General features: G+C 33.6%; 6 protein-coding genes across 11 annotated transcripts; 4 read left to right on the top strand and 2 right to left on the bottom strand.

Annotated features, from left to right (window-relative positions):
* Positions 1 to 576: 576 nt before the first annotated feature.
* Positions 577 to 2947, top strand: LOC107938443 (uncharacterized). The gene is made up of 3 exons (XM_016871611.2): positions 577 to 913; positions 1187 to 1514; positions 2554 to 2947. Exons 1-3 carry the CDS (start codon positions 766 to 768, stop codon positions 2756 to 2758), a joined length of 681 nt encoding a protein of 226 aa, XP_016727100.1. The 5' UTR covers positions 577 to 765; the 3' UTR covers positions 2759 to 2947.
* Positions 2948 to 3305: 358 nt separating this feature from the next.
* Positions 3306 to 5584, bottom strand: LOC107938442 (oligoribonuclease). The gene is made up of 8 exons (XM_016871610.2): positions 5223 to 5584; positions 4939 to 5040; positions 4769 to 4845; positions 4482 to 4563; positions 4307 to 4362; positions 4029 to 4115; positions 3649 to 3739; positions 3306 to 3582 (listed from the first exon to the last, which is right to left on the bottom strand). The coding sequence occupies exons 1-8, from the start codon at positions 5314 to 5316 to the stop codon at positions 3464 to 3466; spliced, it is 708 nt and encodes a 235-aa protein (XP_016727099.1). The 5' UTR covers positions 5317 to 5584; the 3' UTR covers positions 3306 to 3463.
* Positions 5585 to 6051: 467 nt separating this feature from the next.
* On the top strand, positions 6052 to 8486 carry LOC107938404 (signal peptidase complex subunit 3B). 5 transcript variants are annotated; one of them, XM_016871548.2, is made up of 7 exons: positions 6052 to 6187; positions 6571 to 6754; positions 6859 to 6906; positions 7221 to 7283; positions 7669 to 7722; positions 7861 to 7947; positions 8058 to 8486. In XM_016871548.2, exons 2-7 carry the CDS (start codon positions 6629 to 6631, stop codon positions 8181 to 8183), a joined length of 504 nt encoding a protein of 167 aa, XP_016727037.2. In that variant the 5' UTR covers positions 6052 to 6187; positions 6571 to 6628; the 3' UTR covers positions 8184 to 8486. The 5 variants fall into 5 exon arrangements, with proteins under 5 accessions (XP_016727037.2, XP_016727039.2, XP_016727038.2 ...); XM_016871550.2 differs by lacking the exon at positions 6052 to 6187 and adding an exon at positions 6206 to 6353; XM_016871549.2 differs by lacking the exon at positions 6052 to 6187 and adding an exon at positions 6207 to 6323.
* An 815-nt stretch (positions 8487 to 9301) lies between these two features.
* On the bottom strand, positions 9302 to 10848 carry LOC107938407 (probable aquaporin PIP2-2). The gene is made up of 4 exons (XM_016871555.2): positions 10446 to 10848; positions 10068 to 10363; positions 9748 to 9888; positions 9302 to 9661 (listed from the first exon to the last, which is right to left on the bottom strand). The coding sequence occupies exons 1-4, from the start codon at positions 10753 to 10755 to the stop codon at positions 9551 to 9553; spliced, it is 858 nt and encodes a 285-aa protein (XP_016727044.1). The 5' UTR covers positions 10756 to 10848; the 3' UTR covers positions 9302 to 9550.
* A 4166-nt stretch (positions 10849 to 15014) lies between these two features.
* LOC107938403 (uncharacterized) lies at positions 15015 to 15925 on the top strand. Its single transcript, XM_016871547.2, has one exon. The coding sequence runs from the start codon at positions 15247 to 15249 to the stop codon at positions 15751 to 15753; it is 507 nt and encodes a 168-aa protein (XP_016727036.1). The 5' UTR covers positions 15015 to 15246; the 3' UTR covers positions 15754 to 15925.
* A 1560-nt stretch (positions 15926 to 17485) lies between these two features.
* LOC107946921 (pyruvate decarboxylase 2) lies at positions 17486 to 20175 on the top strand. 2 transcript variants are annotated; one of them, XM_016881426.2, is made up of 6 exons: positions 17486 to 18232; positions 18335 to 18498; positions 18601 to 19251; positions 19340 to 19457; positions 19549 to 19737; positions 19824 to 20175. In XM_016881426.2, the coding sequence occupies exons 1-6, from the start codon at positions 17708 to 17710 to the stop codon at positions 19992 to 19994; spliced, it is 1818 nt and encodes a 605-aa protein (XP_016736915.1). In that variant the 5' UTR covers positions 17486 to 17707; the 3' UTR covers positions 19995 to 20175. The 2 variants fall into 2 exon arrangements, with proteins under 2 accessions (XP_016736915.1, XP_016736914.1); XM_016881425.2 differs by having other exon boundaries at positions 17500 to 18232; positions 19328 to 19457.
* Positions 20176 to 21118: the final 943 nt, after the last annotated feature.

Here is a 21118-nt window from a genome sequence, read left to right as displayed (position 1 = left end):
TCGAAATTAAATGATAAATTTAATAAATATTTAAGGCTAAATTTATTATATTTTTTATATTTGAAATCAAATTAACAAAATATATAAATATTAGAAGGTTAATTTTCTTATTAGACCAATAAAAAAAGTCCATATCAACTTTCTATTAGTAATCTAACAGCAACTAATGACGGCCTCACTAAAATTTTTTTTGTTTGTGACTAAATTGAAAAAAATAATAACTGAATGATTAAAATAGAATAAAAGGTATAATTGAATGATACTTTTGTAATTTATTCTAAATAAAGTAATGTGTGTAGCTATGTCAACATCACTAAAAGAAATTAATGTTTTATTAAGTATTTTTATTAAAAAAATAATTAAATTATTTTTGAAAGATTTAACTAAAAAATAAAAAAAAAAGCTAAAATTAATATTATGCAAAAAGTAAGTTCCAAATATTTTAATAAAAACTCCAACAGATTGAAAAAATTGAATATTTGTTTTTTGATGAAAGAAAAATTATATATTAAGAAAGGAAAAGTTGATTAATTAATAAATTGGGTTTAAAGTGAAACATAAAACATAAAAGTGGTATATGTATTATTATTTTTGTTGTTTTCTCAGAGCTTCAACAGACACCAACCGATTTATTCTTTCACCATTTCTCTCCATCGAAGGAGATTTTTAAAAAAAGAAGAAGAAGAAAGAGTAGAAAAGTAGTTATTTTGAATCCAGGTAACTCACATAATCAATCTCCTTTCCACTTTGAACAAAAAGGCGAAAATGGAGAGTTTCAGCGCCGAAGATCTGTCAACAATAGGAGGCATAGCCACCGTTTCCCTTCTTCATTCCTTCATTCCCACCCATTGGCTTCCTTTCTCCATCGTCGGACGGGCCCAGAAATGGACCCTTTCTCGTACCCTTTTCGTCAGTAAGTCCCTTCCATCAATCTATTTCTGCTTTTAGATCCCTAATTTATATGTACCCAGATTGCTTTTTGGGATGTTAATTTTCTCTTCTCTTCTGTTTATGGGATCTTTCGTCAATTTGATGAGGAATATCTGGTCATAATTTAATTCTAATATGATTTGCAATTTTGGGTTTCTATCATTTTGTCGAACATCTAGGAATCAAATGCTATTTAGCTAGATTTTCGCCGAGCTTTTATTATTCCTGTTTATATTTGTGTTATTTCTACGTGCAGCCGCATTTGGAGCAGTTTTGCATGTAATATCTACTTCGCTTCTTGGTATAACTGCCATCACTATGGCGAACACGATTGCTGGAGAAGAAACAGTGCATAAACTTGCTTCACTTTTGCTCATAGTTCTTGGTGGTAGCTATATACTGTTGTTTTTGTCTGGAAAAGGTGGGCACAGTCATTCTCATAATCAACCTATGGAGAAAATGGCTGTCGCCGGTCTTGTCCTTGTTCCAGCATTGTCTCCTTGCGCTACCACTCTTCCGGTGTTTCTAGCTGTTGGAAACTCATCATCGATGATGGTGCTTGCAATCATAGTGCTTCTATTCAGGTATAGAATGAAAAAGGACTCTGAATTTCGAGAATTGCATAAATCAATTTGAATTTGTCAGTAGTTGACAGATGTTAGCAATGTGGTAATTGAAGAATAGATCATCGTACTTGTGTTGTTCCCTTGATTTGTACAGTCAAGTTGTCTCAATTTTTCATGTGTTTCCAATTGGTGTAGCATCTTCAGACTTTGGTTATGTCAGTGTTAATACTGCAAAATCAACTTGGAAGTTCCTTGTCGTCAGTCCGTCGTCATTTTTACTTTTGAATCTTTTCACATTTCGGTGAAATAAGCAAATAACAGCTAGTCTTAGTCCTACTATTATATGTTTCTGGCAGAAGCTTAGTGTAGCTAAGGAAGGGCGTGGTGGTAGAGCCTGACGTGCTATGTTACTCAAGATGCGGGGGTTAGTCTCAGATGTGGGTATCCCCATTTTTTTTTTTCCAAGTTTTTCCGTATATTTGGAGATCATAACTCCATACCCTTGCTTGAATGTGTCAGATATAGGTTCTGGATGTGGATACTTCAGGGGAAATCAAGTGTCACAGAAACATAGATGACATGGCTATCATAAAATATGGATTACAGAATCACCTCTGTTTGTGTTGCTAAGCCAGCTACTTTGTTTGTGGAAAACAATTTGCATGATCTTTACATTCTTTTAACCACCACCCAGCTGAGGTGGTTCGTAACACTTGCATTATACTTATCTATGGCTACAATAAAAGTTTTCAACTCAATCCTTGCAGACAGCTTCAACCCGTAATCTACACTGAAGTTCATAACATTAATCGGTAGCATTTTCTGTGTGGGAGTTCTATGTTACAATGAACCAATTTAAGTGATTAAAAATAAACAGGAAAAGTGTTCTATGTGTATGTAAGAGTCTGCAAGTCCTTGTGTGTCAGGTATATTCAAGTTCTGTTTAATCAGACAATAACATATAGATGCCCGAGTTTGGTTTTCTCCTGTATTTAAAGCTATAACCTGGGCATATTTTACCAAACATGGATTAACTAAGGTGACATTTTATTTGCAGCACAATAGCAGTGATGACCTCATTGGTTGCTTTGTCGTTCTACGGTGCTAGCCAGCTCAAGTTTCATTGGGTGGAGCGATATGACAAAGTTCTTGTAGGTTCGGTGCTATGCTTGGTAGGGATCTTAACTCTAATTTTTCACCATCATGACGGAGATGAAGGTTTGCATGGACAACATCTACACAGGAAAGTCATCGTTCTTTGAGGACTACACAACATCCAGCAAATGTATGTTTTGGCTTGATGTGATCATCCAATTTAAACACTATAGGTATAAACTGTTAATTGTGCCATAAGCGGATTACAAGATCGTTTTTTCTTGTTAGTCTACGTATGCACACATGTTATGGTCAGTTTGCCATCATTTTCAATGGTCAAGCTTGTTTTGCTCGTATTGGTTGGATCTCTAAGCCATAGTCATCGGTAAAAGCTAATTCACTTGAATGGTCTGGTTATACAACAAGGTAGAGATGGGGAGTTGAGCACTGAGCTGTTCATTTTAATAATCTGTGAGCTTTAGAGCAAGACGAATGGTGAATTTTCAAGGTGTTTTTTCTTTTTAAAATGATGAAAGGAAAAGTTAAACTAATCTAATATAAATTTTGATATATTTATAAAGATTTATGAGATTCTTTTTTTTTTAATCCTATAATCATGTTGTTTCTAATATTCAAAGTATTGGCATCTGTAGCATTTTCCAAGAATCCAAACGCTTATTAAGAGATGATAAAGGATAAAGCTGTAACCAGCCGTTGCACAACTGCATAAACATATATTTCACTAAGGCCGATTATCAAATAGTTTTTTACATATAACAATTCTTGTACTAAAACTTGAATTATCTAATTGTAGTCAACAAAGACTAGCAAAAGCTGTTGTTATCAAAGTTGTCTTCAAAAGCAATTGGCATTCACTTCTTGGATTTTGCTTTAAATATGGTCTCCTTGAAGTATTTAAGTTCGGATATGCTCTCTCTGATATCATCCATGGCTCTGTGTTTCTTTTCTTTGGCAGGGGCTTTCTTTTGATCTGCCATGTATGATGAGATCAACATATAATTCGTCTAAAAAAAACCTATGCAAACTTTATATTTACCTCTTGGATACCAGCGTATGCAAAGAGCCCTTACACTGCTTACATCAACTACCACATGAGAAAAAAGGCTAGCCAAATCTGGCATATATTTCTGCAAAATACAAATATGATTAACACCTCAAATTCTGCCAATAATAAGCACAAAAGTTATCAAAAGAATATAAAAATGAACTCCACATTCATCTTCTACAACATGAATGCAATTGCCCATTTTAGAACCCACTAGAAAATTATTAAATCAAGAACAAGGGGAAGTTTATGAATACCAAAGACAACTTAGCCATTGAATATAGCTTTGGGAGCAGTTTAAAGGAGCAAGATATCGGGGTTTGTTTCAACTTTGAATCGGAAGTTGAAAGTGATATGAATTGATTTATTACCTTCAGAAAGATAAAATCCATATAAACTGAATTTCCAGCTAAATGAGGTGTGTATGTACCAACATGTCTCTTTACAAATTCTATGACCTGCATCATGAAAGAACATTAACTGCAAACCTTAGTAAAAAAATTCGTATCCAACTAGATTTCTGGAACCTATGTTTAAAGCATACCAGTTAGTAACAGTTCCAACTAGGTGTGTATGCACCAACATGTTTAATGTGCTCTTACTGCCCTAACATCATGAAAGCATAATACATGATGATATTATTACTGACCTGCTTTTCAGCTTCTCTTTCACTAATTGTACTTTGGAGCACCTTCTTTGTCAATCCTAAAATAATCGAAGGTTGTTAGTACAAGTTCCCGATTTATTATTCCATAAAAATGTAGAAAGGCAACCAAATAATGGAAATTTACATATCAGAACACGATTGGTATTGAACCACATACCACTAGCTGCATGATGATTTTGACACCATTCCCCCATTCTATCTAAACACTCTTTAGATTGATGGATAACCAGATCAGGACCCTGAAAAGGAGAGAACATTGAGGGATACCACATTTCTAATGATGTCTTTTCATACAACACTATGTTACTCAGTCAGATGTGATTAATAGGTGAAAACAACATTAAAACTGAAATTTCTTCAAAACAAGCCTTTTTTTTTTAACAAAATACTTGAAATGCTTATCCTAAATCAAGAACATAAAAGAAAAGTTAAATAAATAGATACCTCCAATGATTTGGTGAGATAGCCATCTGTAATTATACAAGCTATCTCCAATATTCTATCAGTCTCAATATTCAAACCTGCATAGACGAGATGAATGCGATTCTTACATCACGTAATCCACCATCGGAGTAAACTAAAATTAGTCATAAGTAGCATTTGCTATGGCTTACCAGTCATTTCCAAGTCAATCCAAACAAGGGGTAACTTGTAGTTTTCCGAAAGCAATGCCGGTTTCAGTTCAGTTGGGCCCTTCCCATTGTTTTTGCTCTTACCTGTCAATGATAAAAAAAAAATTATCGATAATTACTGTTCATCGCATTTTTTCTTCCTTCTAAAGCCCTAAATTAGATATTATAAGCTTCCGTATAATCAATCAAGCACACCCCCAAAGTTCAAATGATTCTAACCCTAAAACCAAAGGCAATGATTGAAAGACGAAAGTAGATAAGCGGACCTGAAGGTTTGGAAGCAGATGATGAAGCCGGTGGGGGATGATGATCGTCCACATCAATATCCAGCAACGAAAACGCATTCGATAGCCTATCCATTCTTCTTTTAAAAAGCTTTTAGGTCAATTTGAAATCCCAGAACGATTTTCCGGCGCTACTCCGGACTTCCAGTTCAGCCCGGGTTGAGCCTAAGTTTCTTCTTTTTTCCCTTTCCTTTACCTTTAAGTATAAATAAATTCTTCAATATCTTTGCCAAAAGATTTTATCATTATCATCTCTAATTACTTTTTTCTAAAGCTATTTGGCCATTAATAGCGATAAAAAAAAATACTAATATACGGCAGAATTAAAATGCATTGTCACATTTCATGTGGTTACTTAATCAATTATAGAATGTAGTATACTAATTTAGGTCAAGCAGAAATTTAGGAGTAAAGTGAAAAAAAATGATATTTTTAATATAAGAATTTAAAAATTAAATAATTGAATTTACAAATTTATTTAAGTTTAAATTTGTATTAGTTATTATTTATATTAGGACTAATATATGGCTTATTATAAGGGGAGAACTTAAGTTAAAAAATACATAGAGACGAGTTAATTTGTATTTTATTCTTTTTTATTTAAAAAATAAGTAAACTAAGTTTTATACATTAACTGATTATTTTCTATTAAAAATTTTATCAATTTTTATTATTAAAAATCTCTAATATTTATATACAAAAATTAATTTTTAATAGTAAAAATAGATAAAATTTTTAATATAAAAATATTTTACTATTCATTCTAATATATAGAGATTAATTTAGTAAAAGAAATATATAAGGATTAATTTAGTAAGAGAGTAAAACAATATTAATTTTCTAACAAAATCACATTTTTTCTTATTTTAAGAAAATTCAAAATAAAAAATCACCATAGAAACCGGCTTTACTCTCGCGCCATCTTTCCTCTTAGCTCTTCACTTTAGGTAAATATTTCTTACGTCTATTATTATTATTTGATTATCTTGTTTTCCTTTCAATTATATGTTGGTATTTAATTTTGTTTTGATTGCAATATCTTTCTGATATCCATTGGATGCTTATTTTTGGGAATATATCTCGGTCTGTTTCCTCTGAATTAAGTTTCGCTAAGTAATTTTTTTTTTCCGTCTGTGTATTAATTGGGTATATTCCTTGATCTTGAATATTGATCTCAATGTTGAGTGTTTTTCATTTCCTGAATTAGAATTTAGATTCATGCATGACTGATTTGAAATATATTTGAATTGCTTTTGTAATATCAGGGAACACTTTGCTTAATTTTTTACTCACATTTTGGATTAACTATACTTTCAACCCTAATATACAGTGACTGAATTGAAAGCTGAGGGGCATTAGGATTCAACAAAGTAAATGAATAGGAAAAGATGCATTCTTTTGGGTACAGATTGAATGGTCTTCTAACGTTTGCCGTGACGATTCTGGCGCTAATGTGCGTCATAGCATCTCTCTCAGACAACCTCAACATTCCCTCTCCCTCTGCAGAAATCCAGGTTCATCTTTACTCACATGTTCATATCCTTTTTTTAGGCCGATAATTCGTTCTTGTTTTTATAAACTCTTTCAGGATTTTCTTTTTTGTTGGGTCTGATTGTAGATTATGAACATTAATTGGTTCCAGAAGCAACCAAAGGGGAGTGATGAGGTAATGTACCGTTTCTTTTCCGCTGTTCATTATTTATGTAGGTGGCTAATTCATGAAAGCTCCTTAGGTCTCGATTTGACGGTCATTTATGCAAAATGCAATGCAAAGAGTTAATGTTCTTTCCCTTTGCTAGTTAAATTACGTTCTGAATAACAACTGTTTGATTATGAATGTTTTATCCCCTTTCCTGTTAATATGTTCATTGAATCAATATTCCTTTATTTTTTCCGTGGTTTGGCCTTCATCCCACATTATTTTTAGTTAACCACTGTTGGTTTTTGTTCAATCCAATTAAATGTTTTTGACTTATATAGGTCAGCTTAACGATGAATATATCAGCTGATTTGCAGTCATTGTTTACATGGAACACAAAACAGGTTTGTTACTTCATACATCTTTTATATTCTTTTGTCAGAACTTTATGTCTTTGCATCTTCTGATTGTAGTATGTATTATAAGTGCATGGGATGTTATATTTGAAATTCAAATCTATGTTGCTTGGATTCGAGTGTGAGTGTTGAAGATAGGGTATGTGACCGATACTATTATTTAGAGTGTCCTTGGTGGATCTTATCTCTATACCCATGTTTGCATATATGTTGGATACAAGTACCAGGACATGGATACTTAAAGGAAAAATCTGTTCTTGACTCAGTGAACTGGTTAGGGTTCTCTTATACAATCTGTTTCTTGCTTTTTTGTCACTATCATTCATTATTTTGAAGCTGATTTAAGATATCATCACCTTGTGGATCACCACAGGTTTTCATTTTTGTAGCTGCTGAGTATGAAACAAGAAAGAATTCCTTGAATCAGGTGAGTTTAAATTGCCTCCGGTAGTTCACGTTTGATCTTTCTCTGACCGAAATAAAAATTTCTAAGGCTGAGAGGCTTTATTTATATTTGGGTCTTATTTGAAAGTATATTCACTAATTGATTCTTTTAACATGACAGGTCTCGCTTTGGGATGCTATAATACCTGCCAAAGAGCGTGCAAAGTTTTGGATCCGCAGCTCAAACAAATATCGATTTGTTGATCACGTATGCCTGTTAAGATTAAGCGGCTTTCATAATAGTTCATGAGATTTATACAAATTATTTAGGGCTTTCCTACAATCAAGAAGTAATTTTCTGGTTTGTTTAATATATAGGGAAAGAACCTCCGTGGCAAAGAGTTCAACTTAACATTGCATTGGCATGTAATGCCTAAGACCGGAAAGATGTTTGCTGACAAAATCGTGATGAGTGGCTATAGTTTGCCGGAGGAATATATATAACAAGGTTTCGTTGGGGTGTATGTTTTGAGGTTGCTGTAAGTTTAGCCTTTTCTCTGCATGCAAATACTCTATAGTCTCTCTCTCCCTATATATAGCTCAGCTGAACCAGTTGGAATTGCAATCCAAAATCCTTGATCTTTTTGCCTTTTTAATTCTTCATGTAGATGGTAGAAAATATATAATACAGTCAAACTTTGATGTGTCCATTCATATTATTGCATAAAATGGTCTGCAGACTCCAGTTGTATCCCTCAATTTTTTTTAAACCTAACGTTTAATACATAACATCCTTTCCCCCCTTTTTATCTCTTGTTATCATTTGACCATTGTTATATGTGTGTATATATATATATTAATGATTTTATCTTTGTTGATACAAAACAAAGGAACCGGTCCCTTTTGCACCGTCACCTCCTCCTCTAGACTTATATCAACAATCTTGAAAATTGTTGGCATGATTATATATTGGTTATCAAGCAGGGAATAAACTTATTTTATTCACTTGATTTCCTTCAATTTTATGTAAGATTTTGCTTCAAGTTGATGATTTAAATATATATTAGCCTACCAAAACAAATGATAGAGTGACTTCAATGCTAATAATACAAATTAAATATTTGTCTTTCAAATGCAACCTCAACAGCTAAAAGCTTAGCTTATTATCTCGTCAATTTAAAGCCAAATTTCATTCATCATAAATAAAGGAGCTAAAGGCTCACCTACTTTACCATGGAAAATGACCCAAAGGGAAAAAGATAAGGTTAATTAATTCATCAATTGTCTAAAAATCTTATTGGGAGAAGGGATGAGAAACATCCATCCAGCTTTGGAAAAGCAGAAGAATCCCACAGCTGAATCACCTAACACCTTTCTTTTTCCAATAAATTCTCTCCTTCATAATAGTCAAAGACATATAACCAAATACATCTAAACCCACTCTTACCCATATAATTATTTTTAAAACATCGTATTTAATATATATAAATAATTCTTCTCTTGTAATTTTTTAAGAAAAAGAAAACACTGTTTCATTGTAAATACTATAGCAACATAAAAGTCAACTCATCAATGAAGACACACAAACATTTGACAAAACAAGAGATGAAAGTTGACAAGGGTAAAGAAACACAACACTTGCATTACATCTTTGAAATCAACAACAAACAATATCAGGGACTTAAAATACACCCAGCTTCTCTCCATAACCATGTATTTATAATTTTATTTACAGTTCAACCTCAAGGTTTGACCTTCAAATCCCCAATCTAGTAATGAGTAAAAGGGAAGCTCCTCAGACAAACTTGCATATGCACACATCTTCTTCATTTGTTATTTCCGTGACCCTTTTTTTTTTCGGCTGAATTTAATTAATTGCTCCTGGAAGACCCAAAGGCTTTGATGGCTGCTGCTCTTAGGATGTATTGGTGATAGAATGCAGCAATGGCAGCTCCAATGAAGGGTCCAACCCAAAAGATCCACTGACCAAAACAAGTGAATTTAATGAGCACATAAATATGATTATTTAGTCTAATGTGAAAGAAAGGGAAATAAATAATTTAATTACTTGGTCATCCCAGGCCTTCTCTTTGTTGTATATCACAGCAGCTCCAAAGCTCCTAGCAGGGTTGATACCAGTCCCAGTGACTGGTATTGTGGCAAGGTGAACCATGAACACTGCAAATCCTATGGGGAGTGGTGCCAACACCTGGTTTGTTTTACACGTGCCAAAATTTAATCACTCCCAGTTTTATTATTAATAATTAAGAGGGAATGCCATACCATGCAAGTTCCTAGTCGTTGAAGTACAAAATAAACCCTAACTTGATATATACACATATAAAAAGAGATATTGAAGAGATGATGAGTGGATTAAAGAGTACATACAGGAACATGGGAATCCCTAGCATTCCTCTTGGGATCAGTGGCGGAGAAAACGGTGTAGACAAGAACAAAGGTACCAATGATCTCAGCACCTAAACCAGTGCCCTTGTTGAACCCACTTTGGAGTTCATTAGCACCACCTCCATAGTTGTTGTAGTAAGTCTTTTGGAAAGCTTTGACCAACCCACACCCGCATATGGCACCCAAGCACTGAGCCACCATGTACATGATGGCTCGGATCAGTGATACCTTTCGTCCTAAGAACAGTCCAAAGGTCACAGCCGGGTTGATATGTCCTCCTGAAAATTCCATTCAACTCAATAATGATATGCATGTTGCTAGGTTACAGTGAAACAAACTTCAAAGTACAACACGACTCACCAGAGATACCAGCAGTGCAGTAAACAAGAATAAAGATCATGCCACCAAAGGCCCAAGCAATACCCAGGATACCAACACCACCACAGTCAGGGTCAACTGTGTTCTTGAGAGGATCGGTTTGGACCTTATAACCAATCACAGTCAATACTGTGACATACAAGAAGAGAAGGGTAGCAATGAACTCAGCAATGACTGCTCTGTAAAACGACCATTTAGTCAGCTCTTCAGCATCAATCAATGGTGCTGGTGGCGGATCATGGTAGTCCTTGCCTGACACTTGCTCTACACTACTCTCTATATCCTTACCCATATCTAATTTTCTTTTTTTACACTAGGAAAATTGTAGAGACCAAAAGGGAGCTGGGAGACTTTAAATTTGATAATGAAGCTGTGGATGAAGAGAGGTGAAGAAGGGTATATAAGGGAGGATGATACATAGTTGATAATGAATGAACAAAGTGATTTGGTAGTCGTATGCATTATTTAACATTAGTTTTTAGCCGTCCAATCCGCCTGCTGCTTTGCATTGCATGGACCGACCATTAGCTGTTTCTTTTTTTATTCTTGCGCAATATTTTTCTTCTCGTAATAAGCTATTTCGTTGTTCTTCGTTAGTAATAATTTCTATTATTTTAGTTGGTTGTTTAATGAGATTAGGGTAATTATTTTCTATTTCTAGACTATGACCACCTTAAATTATATCAAAATATATATTTGGAAAATCCAGGAAACTGTTTGCCAAGAAAATACAACCACCATTATTAATTAAATAAGCCATATTAGTGAGTAGGTGACGACTTTGCCAGATAAACTCATCTGGACATGCCTAATAAGGGTTTTGTATTCTTCAATCATCAGCATGGTTTTAAATTTAAAATATGACTACATAAGCTAACTCATAAATCATAATAAAGCTAGAAAATGAGAAAAAGGGCAAACAAATTAAAAAGAGTAGCCACCCAGCCTGACGCAATATCAGTTAATTATGCATTATGTATGAATAATGGACCGCCCAGACTACATCAACCTCAAATCAGCCTTGTCATTTTGTAGCACATATATGTGATAATAGTAATTAAATTCTACCCCTTTTTGCATTGCTTGGTGGAAAGAGTAAGTGACCAGAAAGGATTGTATGAAATAGTGATGTCACGTCATCTGTATCCCTTTTTAATAGTTTTATGTCACATCAGTATTCTTATCTTGAATTTCAGGATTTTATCTTGAATTTTAATATTTTAATTTAGATTTGATTTTTTTCAGGATAAAATCCTGAAATTCAGGATAAGGATAAGAGTACTGATGTGGCATAAAATTATTGGAAAGAGATACAGATGATGTGGCGTCACTGTTTCATACAATCTTTTCCCGTAAATGACAACTTTGGGTCTTTGAAACTCGCAGCTGAGGACGTTAAAAACTTAATTACCTCTGCTTTCTAAAACCCACTTTACTCCAACATGAGCTTCTAAGGGTTTCAAATTTGAAGACAACAGTGAGTCCTTGAGATGGGTAGGTCAAGGTTTGTATGAGTATTATTGCCCCAAGTGACTTGTCTTAAAATAACAAAACTTGACCTTTCATGAACAACTGCTATCCATATTACCAATCAAAATAATCAGGTGGTTTGTTTGAGGCATGTTGAAATGGAATACCCTGCAAGGGGAGGAAGCTGTAGCATCCAGCAAATGAAGGCAACCATCTCAACAGTCTATATAATTAGCTGAGAGATGAAGTTTTCAAAGGCACTAGAGTCGTAGTGGGAGGGAGAAGTTCCTTCCATCACTTTCCATTTCTCTTTCATATCAAACCACCCCAATCTATTTTCCTTCTCTCCACCAACATTTCAATTATAACTTACTTTTCTTCACAAAACATTCTAAGTTTTTCTTTTCATTTTTCATATTTCACATTCACGGCCATCATAGTTTAATGACTTTTTTTTATTTCTTATTTATGATTAAAGTTAATTTAGTAACATCTATACAATTAATACAATTTTCGATTAAATTGGTCTCACGAGTCAATCGGACACTATCAAAATTATAAAATGACATTCCGTATTTAAAATAAATTATATTATTTGAAGGTATTTAATTTTTTTAATTTTAAAAAGTAATAAAAATATGCATGTGATAGGATTTGAATCCATGCCAGTTACATTGAAAATACTCTAAGTTTACCACTCACCGCCAAGGCTTTATTTTGATTTACTTATACATTTTAATTTTGTTACGCACACTTTCCTATTTCCATAAAAGATATTTGAGTTTCATGTACTATTATTAAAGATGATTTATTTAAGGTAATTTTGACTTGAAAACATAAAATAAAGTTTTAAGATTTAAAAGGAGACTAAATTAATTAATTTTAATATTATAATAACAAATCAATTGACACTACCAAATGGTAAAAATTTTTCAAGAACTTATTTAATTGATTTTAATGTTTTGAAATTTAAAATTTCAATATTGAGTAAAATTTAGAACTTTTGGCAAGGAGATAAATAAGTATAATTTTATCATTTTTAAAGCATTATTTTAATTTTTACCACTTTGTCACTTTAATCCTTATTGTTTTTCACCCAAATCAATATTTAATAAAAAATGACACTTTTTGGGTGACCAAAATGAAAGGAACCTAGAACTTGAGTGACTAAAATGAAAATATAAATATGATGTGGCGTGTACAAACTGCCGTTAAAGATTTAACGGTTGGGTGACTAAAATGAAAACACACTAAAAATTGAGTGGCAAAATCGCAAGAATTTCATTTTAGTTTCATTTTGAGTAACCAAAATAAACACGCTTTAAAAGTTGAGTAAAAATTAGATAGTTCATTTTTTTATATATATAAAGTTACAATCTTTTACCTTTTATTGCCATAATTTAAGTCGTTGATATTTCTTTTCAATACATATCTTAAAATTATTCATATATTTTTTTTCAACAAATTTAAGTTATCCGGTGTTAACAATGAATGAATGGAGTTTTCCGAAAAAACCTGCTAGTGGAGGAAGACCTCCTAGAGATAAGAGACATAAAACTAAAGAGAGAGCCAAAAAAAGATCTTTTGTATAATCCTGCATAATCTCGAATGTTATCAATTCCGGCTAAGAATAGCTGCGAATTCATATATAAACTATTAATGTTTAAGAGCAAGATTGATTGGGTTGGAAACATTTAATGTAAAATATGGCTTGTAGAGCAGGAAAGAACAAGCTCAGATTATATGAAATAATAGCCACTAACATATTTTACTAACCCCAGGAGAGAAAATAACAGAAATTTTTGTTTGCTTTGATGAATTCCAATCCAAACAAGGTATTAGTCCACACTCAACGCTAAACTAATGAACCGATTTCTCCTTTCACATATTCTAAATTACTTAGATTTTATAATATTGTTTAATTTATCATTTGGTTATTTGGATGGTATATCACTTCACCCCTTCATTATAATTATTTTTATATTCAGTTTAGCATTACTTCTCATAAATATTTTTGAGATAAAAAATATTTTTAAAATAAAAATATTATTAAATAAAATGTTTTTAAAATTTTTAAAAATATTTTTGGGACAAAAAAATGTTTCGAAACATTTTTTTTGGCCAAAAGCAGAAACAAAAAATTTTAATTTTTGCTCAAAAATGTTTTTGGGTTAAAAATTACTTTTAAAAAATATTGTTAATTTAGCGGTTAATGTACTTGTAAATCTCAACAACAAAAATAAGAATAGATTTAATGAAATGATATAAAAACGAAAATCCTACTCTATCTCTAAATTTGATAGATATCTTTATACTAGAGTAGAAGGTAAATTACTAGTTTTTTCCCGTTAGATCAAATAGAAAATTAATTATTCTGTTAAAAATTTTATTCTTTTTTATTATTAAAATTAATTCATGTGTATCAACATGATGTATACTTAACATGCCACGTCAATTACACAAATTTTTAATAATAAAAGCAGATGAAATTTTTAACACAATTTACTCTTTAATTCAACTTATAAAAATTAATTTAATTTGGAAGAGAGAAAATTCTAATACCACCCTCTAAATTTTAATCCAAATTGTGAATAGAATCCAGCCAGCTGGCAAGCAAAGACGCGGTAGATCCAACAGATAAAATATGCACCACTTCACGTGCTATCACGCTCTATACCCTTCACGGAATGGCTGGATGCCACGAGTAACCCGTAGGCTGTTCAGGACACGTGTTCCAATCCTCGATCCTCTAAACTCGGACCATCCTTTTTTCTGTGAACCATCCTAGAACCAGGTCAGGTGAATCCCCCCTTGCACGTCCCGACGGAACTTTTTCCTTTCTCCTACGCTAATTCCAAATTTACCCATCCCATCCCAGTCCTTTCTTTTGTTTCTACGTGGAAGGCTTGTCTTCCATCCACGTCTAATTCTATAACTCCTGCTTTTAAGGGCCTAATATTCCGTTAATTTGGATAAACCAAAACTACTTCAACGAATCAAACAAAGTTTATCCAATTTCAACGGTCCGATAGGAAAAGGAAATACGCCTAAAAAATTAAACTTGAAGCACAGGATTACAACTTTTTCCTTAATTTTTATTTTCTCTTTAAAAGTTTCGAGTCAATAAGTATAAGTACGTGGCATTTCCTTAAACATCGAGGGGCATATCTGTAATTTAAATGAATCGTAGTATTATTTTTTAAAATTGACTGAGCCAGCCTTATCCATATCAGAAGCCAAGCTTTATAAAAGCAGATCCAAACGAGGAAGTAATTCAGTGATTACGAGGAAATTTGATTTTCGGTTTTTTTTAATGGCGTGCAGCAAAAGCTATTACTCGAGGCCCAACTACAGATTTCTGTCGAGCAATCAACAACTGCAAGCAACGTTGAATCATGACTCGGCGGCATTCGAGTTAGACGAGTCGGATCTTTACAGCAACTCGGTCTCCAGTTGCTCTGGTTCGCCTGAGTTCCGGGAGAGTGGAGTATCCAAAATGACATCGACAAAGCGCCGTGGCAGAACCGGAGGGACACCTGCGTCGCTGCCGGTCAACATACCGGATTGGTCGAAGATTTTGAGGGAAGAGTACAGGAATAACCGGAAGAGTTCAGAAAGCGACGATGATGACGACGTGGAAGAAGATGATTGGTTGGAAGGAGGGGTTCGGATTCCGCCTCACGAGTTTTTGGCAAAGCAAATGGCGAGGACTGGGATCGCATCCTTCTCAGTTCAAGAAGGGGCAGGGAGGACTTTGAAAGGAAGAGATTTGAGGAGGGTCAGAAATGCAATTTTTGAAAAATTTGGTTTCCAAGATTAAACAAAATGAAAAGAAGAAAAAAAATAGAGTGAATATTTTGGAATCATCAAAATGTTTGAATTTCATTAGAAAATTTTACTCAGTGTTCTTTTATATTCTCTGATAGGATCATTTTCATTCCTGTAATTTTAACATTCAAGATTTATGAGATTTTGCGGAGGAATTTTGGAAATTCATATAATATTTATATTTTATGTTCCTACTTGGTGACTTCAAGGCCTTGAGGGCGTTTTGGTAATAAAAATGAAGAAATGGGTCGTGGTGGTATCGGTTGATGAAGAGAAATGTGAGGCTACAATCAGCGACCATGTCAGCTCCTTGAAATAATTTGATATCTAACCTACCCTTCAAATCATTTCAACTCATTAATTATTATGTAGAATTATTTACTAGCTAAGTAAATTATTTAATAAATTATATTATTAATCATTCAATTTTAAAAAATTATTAAATTATTTTAAAATTTTAATTTAAGTCATTGAATTTTTAAGTTTTTTTTAAATATTTGGTTAAGAAGTACTAAATAACAATTTGATAATCGGTATGATAAATTAATACTTAAAAAAATTATTTGAATTTTGATTAATAGATTTATGATATTAAAAGATATTTCATAAAAAAAACTTTTCTATAAAAACGAAGTGAAAAAAGAATTTTCGAATAAAGTGCGAACAAAAAATACTATATAGTAATAATTTTAACAGTAAAATAATTTAGATAAATATCTTTAAATAATTTAATAATTTTTTGAAATTAACGTATCAAACTCTTTATTTTTAAAAGAATTAAGTCTCATTATTTTGGTAAATGTAAACATTTCAGAAAGTGGGTTAAGTTCAGCATTTGATGGTATATATATCCAAATTGGATAAGATGATAAGATTGATATGTGGGCACTTCTTATCTGATTTATAATATAAACTTGGGGTCTAGTAACTAAATTTAATATGTCAACAAATTGAAGGACTGTAATTCAATCTAAATCTTGATATTTGTGAACTTTAATATTTTTTTAATTTTGGACAAGAAAGATGTTGAAACTTATTCTTTGTAACACAACTAGTTTGAGGAATTTTAAATTATAGTTGTCAAACTTATAACATTTTTTTTCTGACGTTTTAGATTAAGATTTTTTTATTATTTTATTTTTCAAAGTAACGAAGTTTCTCATCCCCATTTACACCTTGGTGAATCTTACATAATAATCTTTTCTAAAAAAAAAATCTTACATAATAATCTAAATTGTTAGATGATAATAGAATTACTCAGAGGAGATTAATTATTTAAAAAGTAATAGGTCTTTAAGTGTTAATTAAAATGAGAATTCATCAATTGATAATATCAATAAATGTTTATATTTAAAAAAAATCTATCGTCAATACTAATTAATTTAAGATACAATTTAATCGCCAACAATCTGTTAACCCAATGATAAGAGTATTATGTTATGTGTATGAAAATTTAGATTCGATTTTAAATAATTTCATTCTACTTTTTTAATTATAAAAAAGAAATATAACTCATTCATATTTGGCCACATGAACTAAAATTTTGTTGACAAATCATTTGAAAATGAGTAGTTGACTTTGGATTGATACATTTTTAACTATCAAGTATTGGGTCAATGATTAATATATTTAGCTAATATTAACGAATTCCTTTTGTTTTCCTTGAAGCACAGTTAGTTGCCATATATATATACTGAATTGAATGGGAAGCATATATATATACTGAATTGAATGGGTCTTCTTCAAGAAAGCTCCCCCTTAATTTTCGTTTAACATCCTATAAGTGTTCTCCATTCTTAAACCCGACAGACACTCTCAAAAACTAATCCTTCTATTTTCGCGTACATTGTTTCTCCTCGTCAATCTATTAACCCACGTAAAAAGCTATCCAGTTCCAAGTAGAATTTGTAATCATTTGTTTTTGTTGTTTGTTTCATTGATCCATCATGGATTCCACCATTGGTTCTCAGCTTCAAACATGCAAACCTTCAAACGGCATGCTAGGGAACCCGGCCCAGAATGGAGCTACAATCCTAGATTCCAATGCTCCTCCTTCCGTTGTAGTAGCAGATGCCACCCTTGGGCGCCACCTGGCTCGGCGGCTTGTTGAAATAGGGGTAAAGGATGTCTTTTCCGTGCCTGGCGACTTCAATCTCACCCTTCTCGATCATCTTATTGCTGAGCCTGGGCTCAAAAATATTGGGTGCTGCAATGAGCTGAATGCTGGTTATGCTGCTGATGGGTACGCCAGGTCTCGTGGGGTAGGTGCATGTGTTGTCACGTTTACTGTTGGTGGCCTCAGCATTATCAACGCTATTGCCGGTGCTTACAGTGAAAATCTTCCTGTTATTTGCATTGTGGGAGGACCCAATACCAATGATTATGGGACTAATAGGATTCTCCATCATACCATCGGTTTATCAGATTTTAGCCAAGAGCTAAGGTGCTTCCAGACTGTTACTTGCTATCAGGTGTACACACTAATGTTTCTATTTTGACTTAAAAGTTGTTATGCACTCGTCCTGAAGTACACAAACACACTAATCCCATGTTGATTTTGGGTCTGATTCCAGGCTGTGGTGAATAACTTGGAAGATGCGCATGAACAGATTGATAGAGCCATTTCTACTTCTTTGAAAGAGAGTAAGCCTGTATACATCAGCATAAGTTGTAATTTGCCTGCAATACCTCATCCGACTTTCACTAGAGAGCCCATTCCATTTTCTCTGTCACCTAGGTACACACAGGTTTTCTTAGCTTTTCGTCCCTAAAGTTCATAAAATGACATTCTCTTTTCCACATCTTCATGCATGGACACGTTGTGAATTTGTTGTTACAGGTCGAGCAACAAGATGGGTCTAGAAGCTGCCGTAGAAGCAGCTGCTACCTTTCTGAATAAGGCAGTGAAACCAGTGATCATAGGAGGGCCAAAACTTCGAGTAGCAAAGGCATGTGAGGCCTTTGTTGAACTGGCAGATGCTTGTGGCTATCCGATTGGCGTGATGCCATCAGCAAAAGGATTAGTGCCAGAACACCACTCTCGGTTCATTGGAACTTACTGGGGCGCTGTGAGCACTTCCTTCTGCGCTGAAATTGTGGAATCTGCTGATGCTTACTTATTTGTTGGGCCAATCTTCAACGACTATAGCTCGGTTGGGTACTCACTCCTTGTTAAAAAGGAGAAGGCCATTGTTGTGCAGCCTGATCGTGTAGTCATTGCTAATGGACCGGCTTTTGGGTGTGTCCTAATGAAGGACTTTCTCCAAGCACTTGCAAAAAAGGTTAACCGCAACCCAACTGCTTTTGAAAACTACCAGCGTATATTCATTCCAGATGGGGTTCCAAACAAAAGTGAACCCAAAGAACCTTTGAGGGTCAATATTATGTTTCAGCATGTACAAAAGATGCTTTCAAGTAGCACAGCTGTGATTGCTGAGACAGGGGATTCCTGGTTCAACTGCCAGAAGTTGAAACTACCAGAAGGATGTGGGTATGTAGCAAATATTTTGGCTGCCTCCCTACAAATTAAGGCTTGTATGACATTTGACAAACAAAAGGGAAAAAAGTTGGTGTTGCAGGTATGAATTTCAGATGCAGTATGGTTCAATTGGGTGGTCTGTTGGAGCAACCCTTGGATACGCACAGTCGGTTCCAGACAAGCGTGTCATTTCTTGCATTGGCGATGGAAGCTTCCAGGTGGCTTTTTTAATCTCCAAAATTTTGCAATATCAGCGGCAAAGCTGTGAAATGTTGAGTCCCTTAGCATTAAATAAAATGTCCTTGGCAGGTGACGGCACAGGATGTATCCACCATGCTGCGATGCGAACAAAAGAGCATCATATTCTTAATTAACAACGGGGGATACACCATTGAAGTTGAGATCCATGACGGGCCTTATAACGTTATCAAGAACTGGGATTACACTGGATTAGTCGAAGCAATTCACAATGGTGAAGGAAACTGCTGGACAAAAAAGGTTTTCTAAAAGAGTGTTCGTTGCTTTGCTTTTTTGACTTTTTTTTTTATGTAACAACCAACCAACCAATGGGTTTCAATATCTAGGTTCGCAATGAAGAAGAGCTGATTGAAGCCATTGGAACAGCCACAGGTGAGAAGAAAGATTGCTTGTGCTTTATAGAAGTCATTGTACACAAAGATGATACCAGCAAAGAGCTGCTGGAGTGGGGATCAAGGGTCTGTGCCGCAAATAGCCGTCCACCAAATCCTCAGTAGACGAGGATGGTTTTTCTTTTTCTTTTTAAGATTAAGAGCACGTTGCAGATGAATGAATGTATTCTAGTTATAATGTTTTTTGTTACTTGTCTAAGAAACTGTCATCTTACACAATAAGTAGATGGCAAGAATGTTGCAACCGGGAATTTTTGGATATTATCATGAAATAATTTGAAGTTTATTTTTAGTACTTTTCCCGTTAGCCCTGCCCATGCCTTAGGCTCTTCAAGTCTTGCAATTTCAAAGTAATCAAGAAATCCGCATAGCTAAATGGTAGTTCATGCATGGGAGTGTTTTAAAACATGCAGAAAATAATTAGTTATATGAAAAAATAGAGAATCAAACATGGGAAAGGAAATAGAATAACATATATAGAAAATAGAAATACTAAAGAGAATTTAATATTAAATAGGATTTTTCATTCTCATATTTGATTCTCTATTTTTTATAAAATATTAAATTTTTTTCTTTTTCCATATTTGATTCTCTCTCTCATCTCTCTATCTTTCTCTCATACCTCTCTCCCGTTCTTTTGTCTTTCTCCCATATCTCTTTCTTTTTCACTTTCACCTCATTAAAATTATTATTTTTTAAATATCTCATCCACTAATGGTGACACTGAAAAGTCAAGAATACAGAACCACCAATGAAGCAAGTCCCAAGCTTTCCCCTTTACTTTTATCTCTTTTTTTTAACCTATTTTCTTTTAAATTCCTATCGAAGCCGCCTGAAGTACCGATAGCACCAAAAACAAATATATATTTTAAATTTACCTATCGCGCGATACTTATCAAAAATATCTTTTCCCTTCTTGAATACCCATATTTTTAACGAGAATTTTGAAAAATACAGATCCGTGCTGCCTGACACAATGATGGCACCTCAATTTTTTTTAAAAAAGCTGATGATTGGGTCATCATTGTGGTGCATGCAGTGTCGTCGGTATGTCTGACAACATTTGCAGGCATTGTGGAGAACGAGTCATTTTCGTAAATAATTAATTATTTTGGGTCGGTTGGATAAAAAAGCTAAAATTATTTACCTATAACAAGTCTTGTCTATTTCGATAACAAGACTTTTATAAAAGTTCAATCTTCTTCAATTATGAGATTTTCTTTACTAAA

Source organism: Gossypium hirsutum, chromosome A08 (genome assembly GCF_007990345.1).
Source record: "Gossypium hirsutum isolate 1008001.06 chromosome A08, Gossypium_hirsutum_v2.1, whole genome shotgun sequence".
NCBI lineage: Eukaryota > Viridiplantae > Streptophyta > Magnoliopsida > Malvales > Malvaceae > Gossypium > Gossypium hirsutum.
The sequence above is the reverse complement of the archived record's forward strand: the minus strand, read 5'-3'. Positions and strand labels throughout refer to the sequence as shown.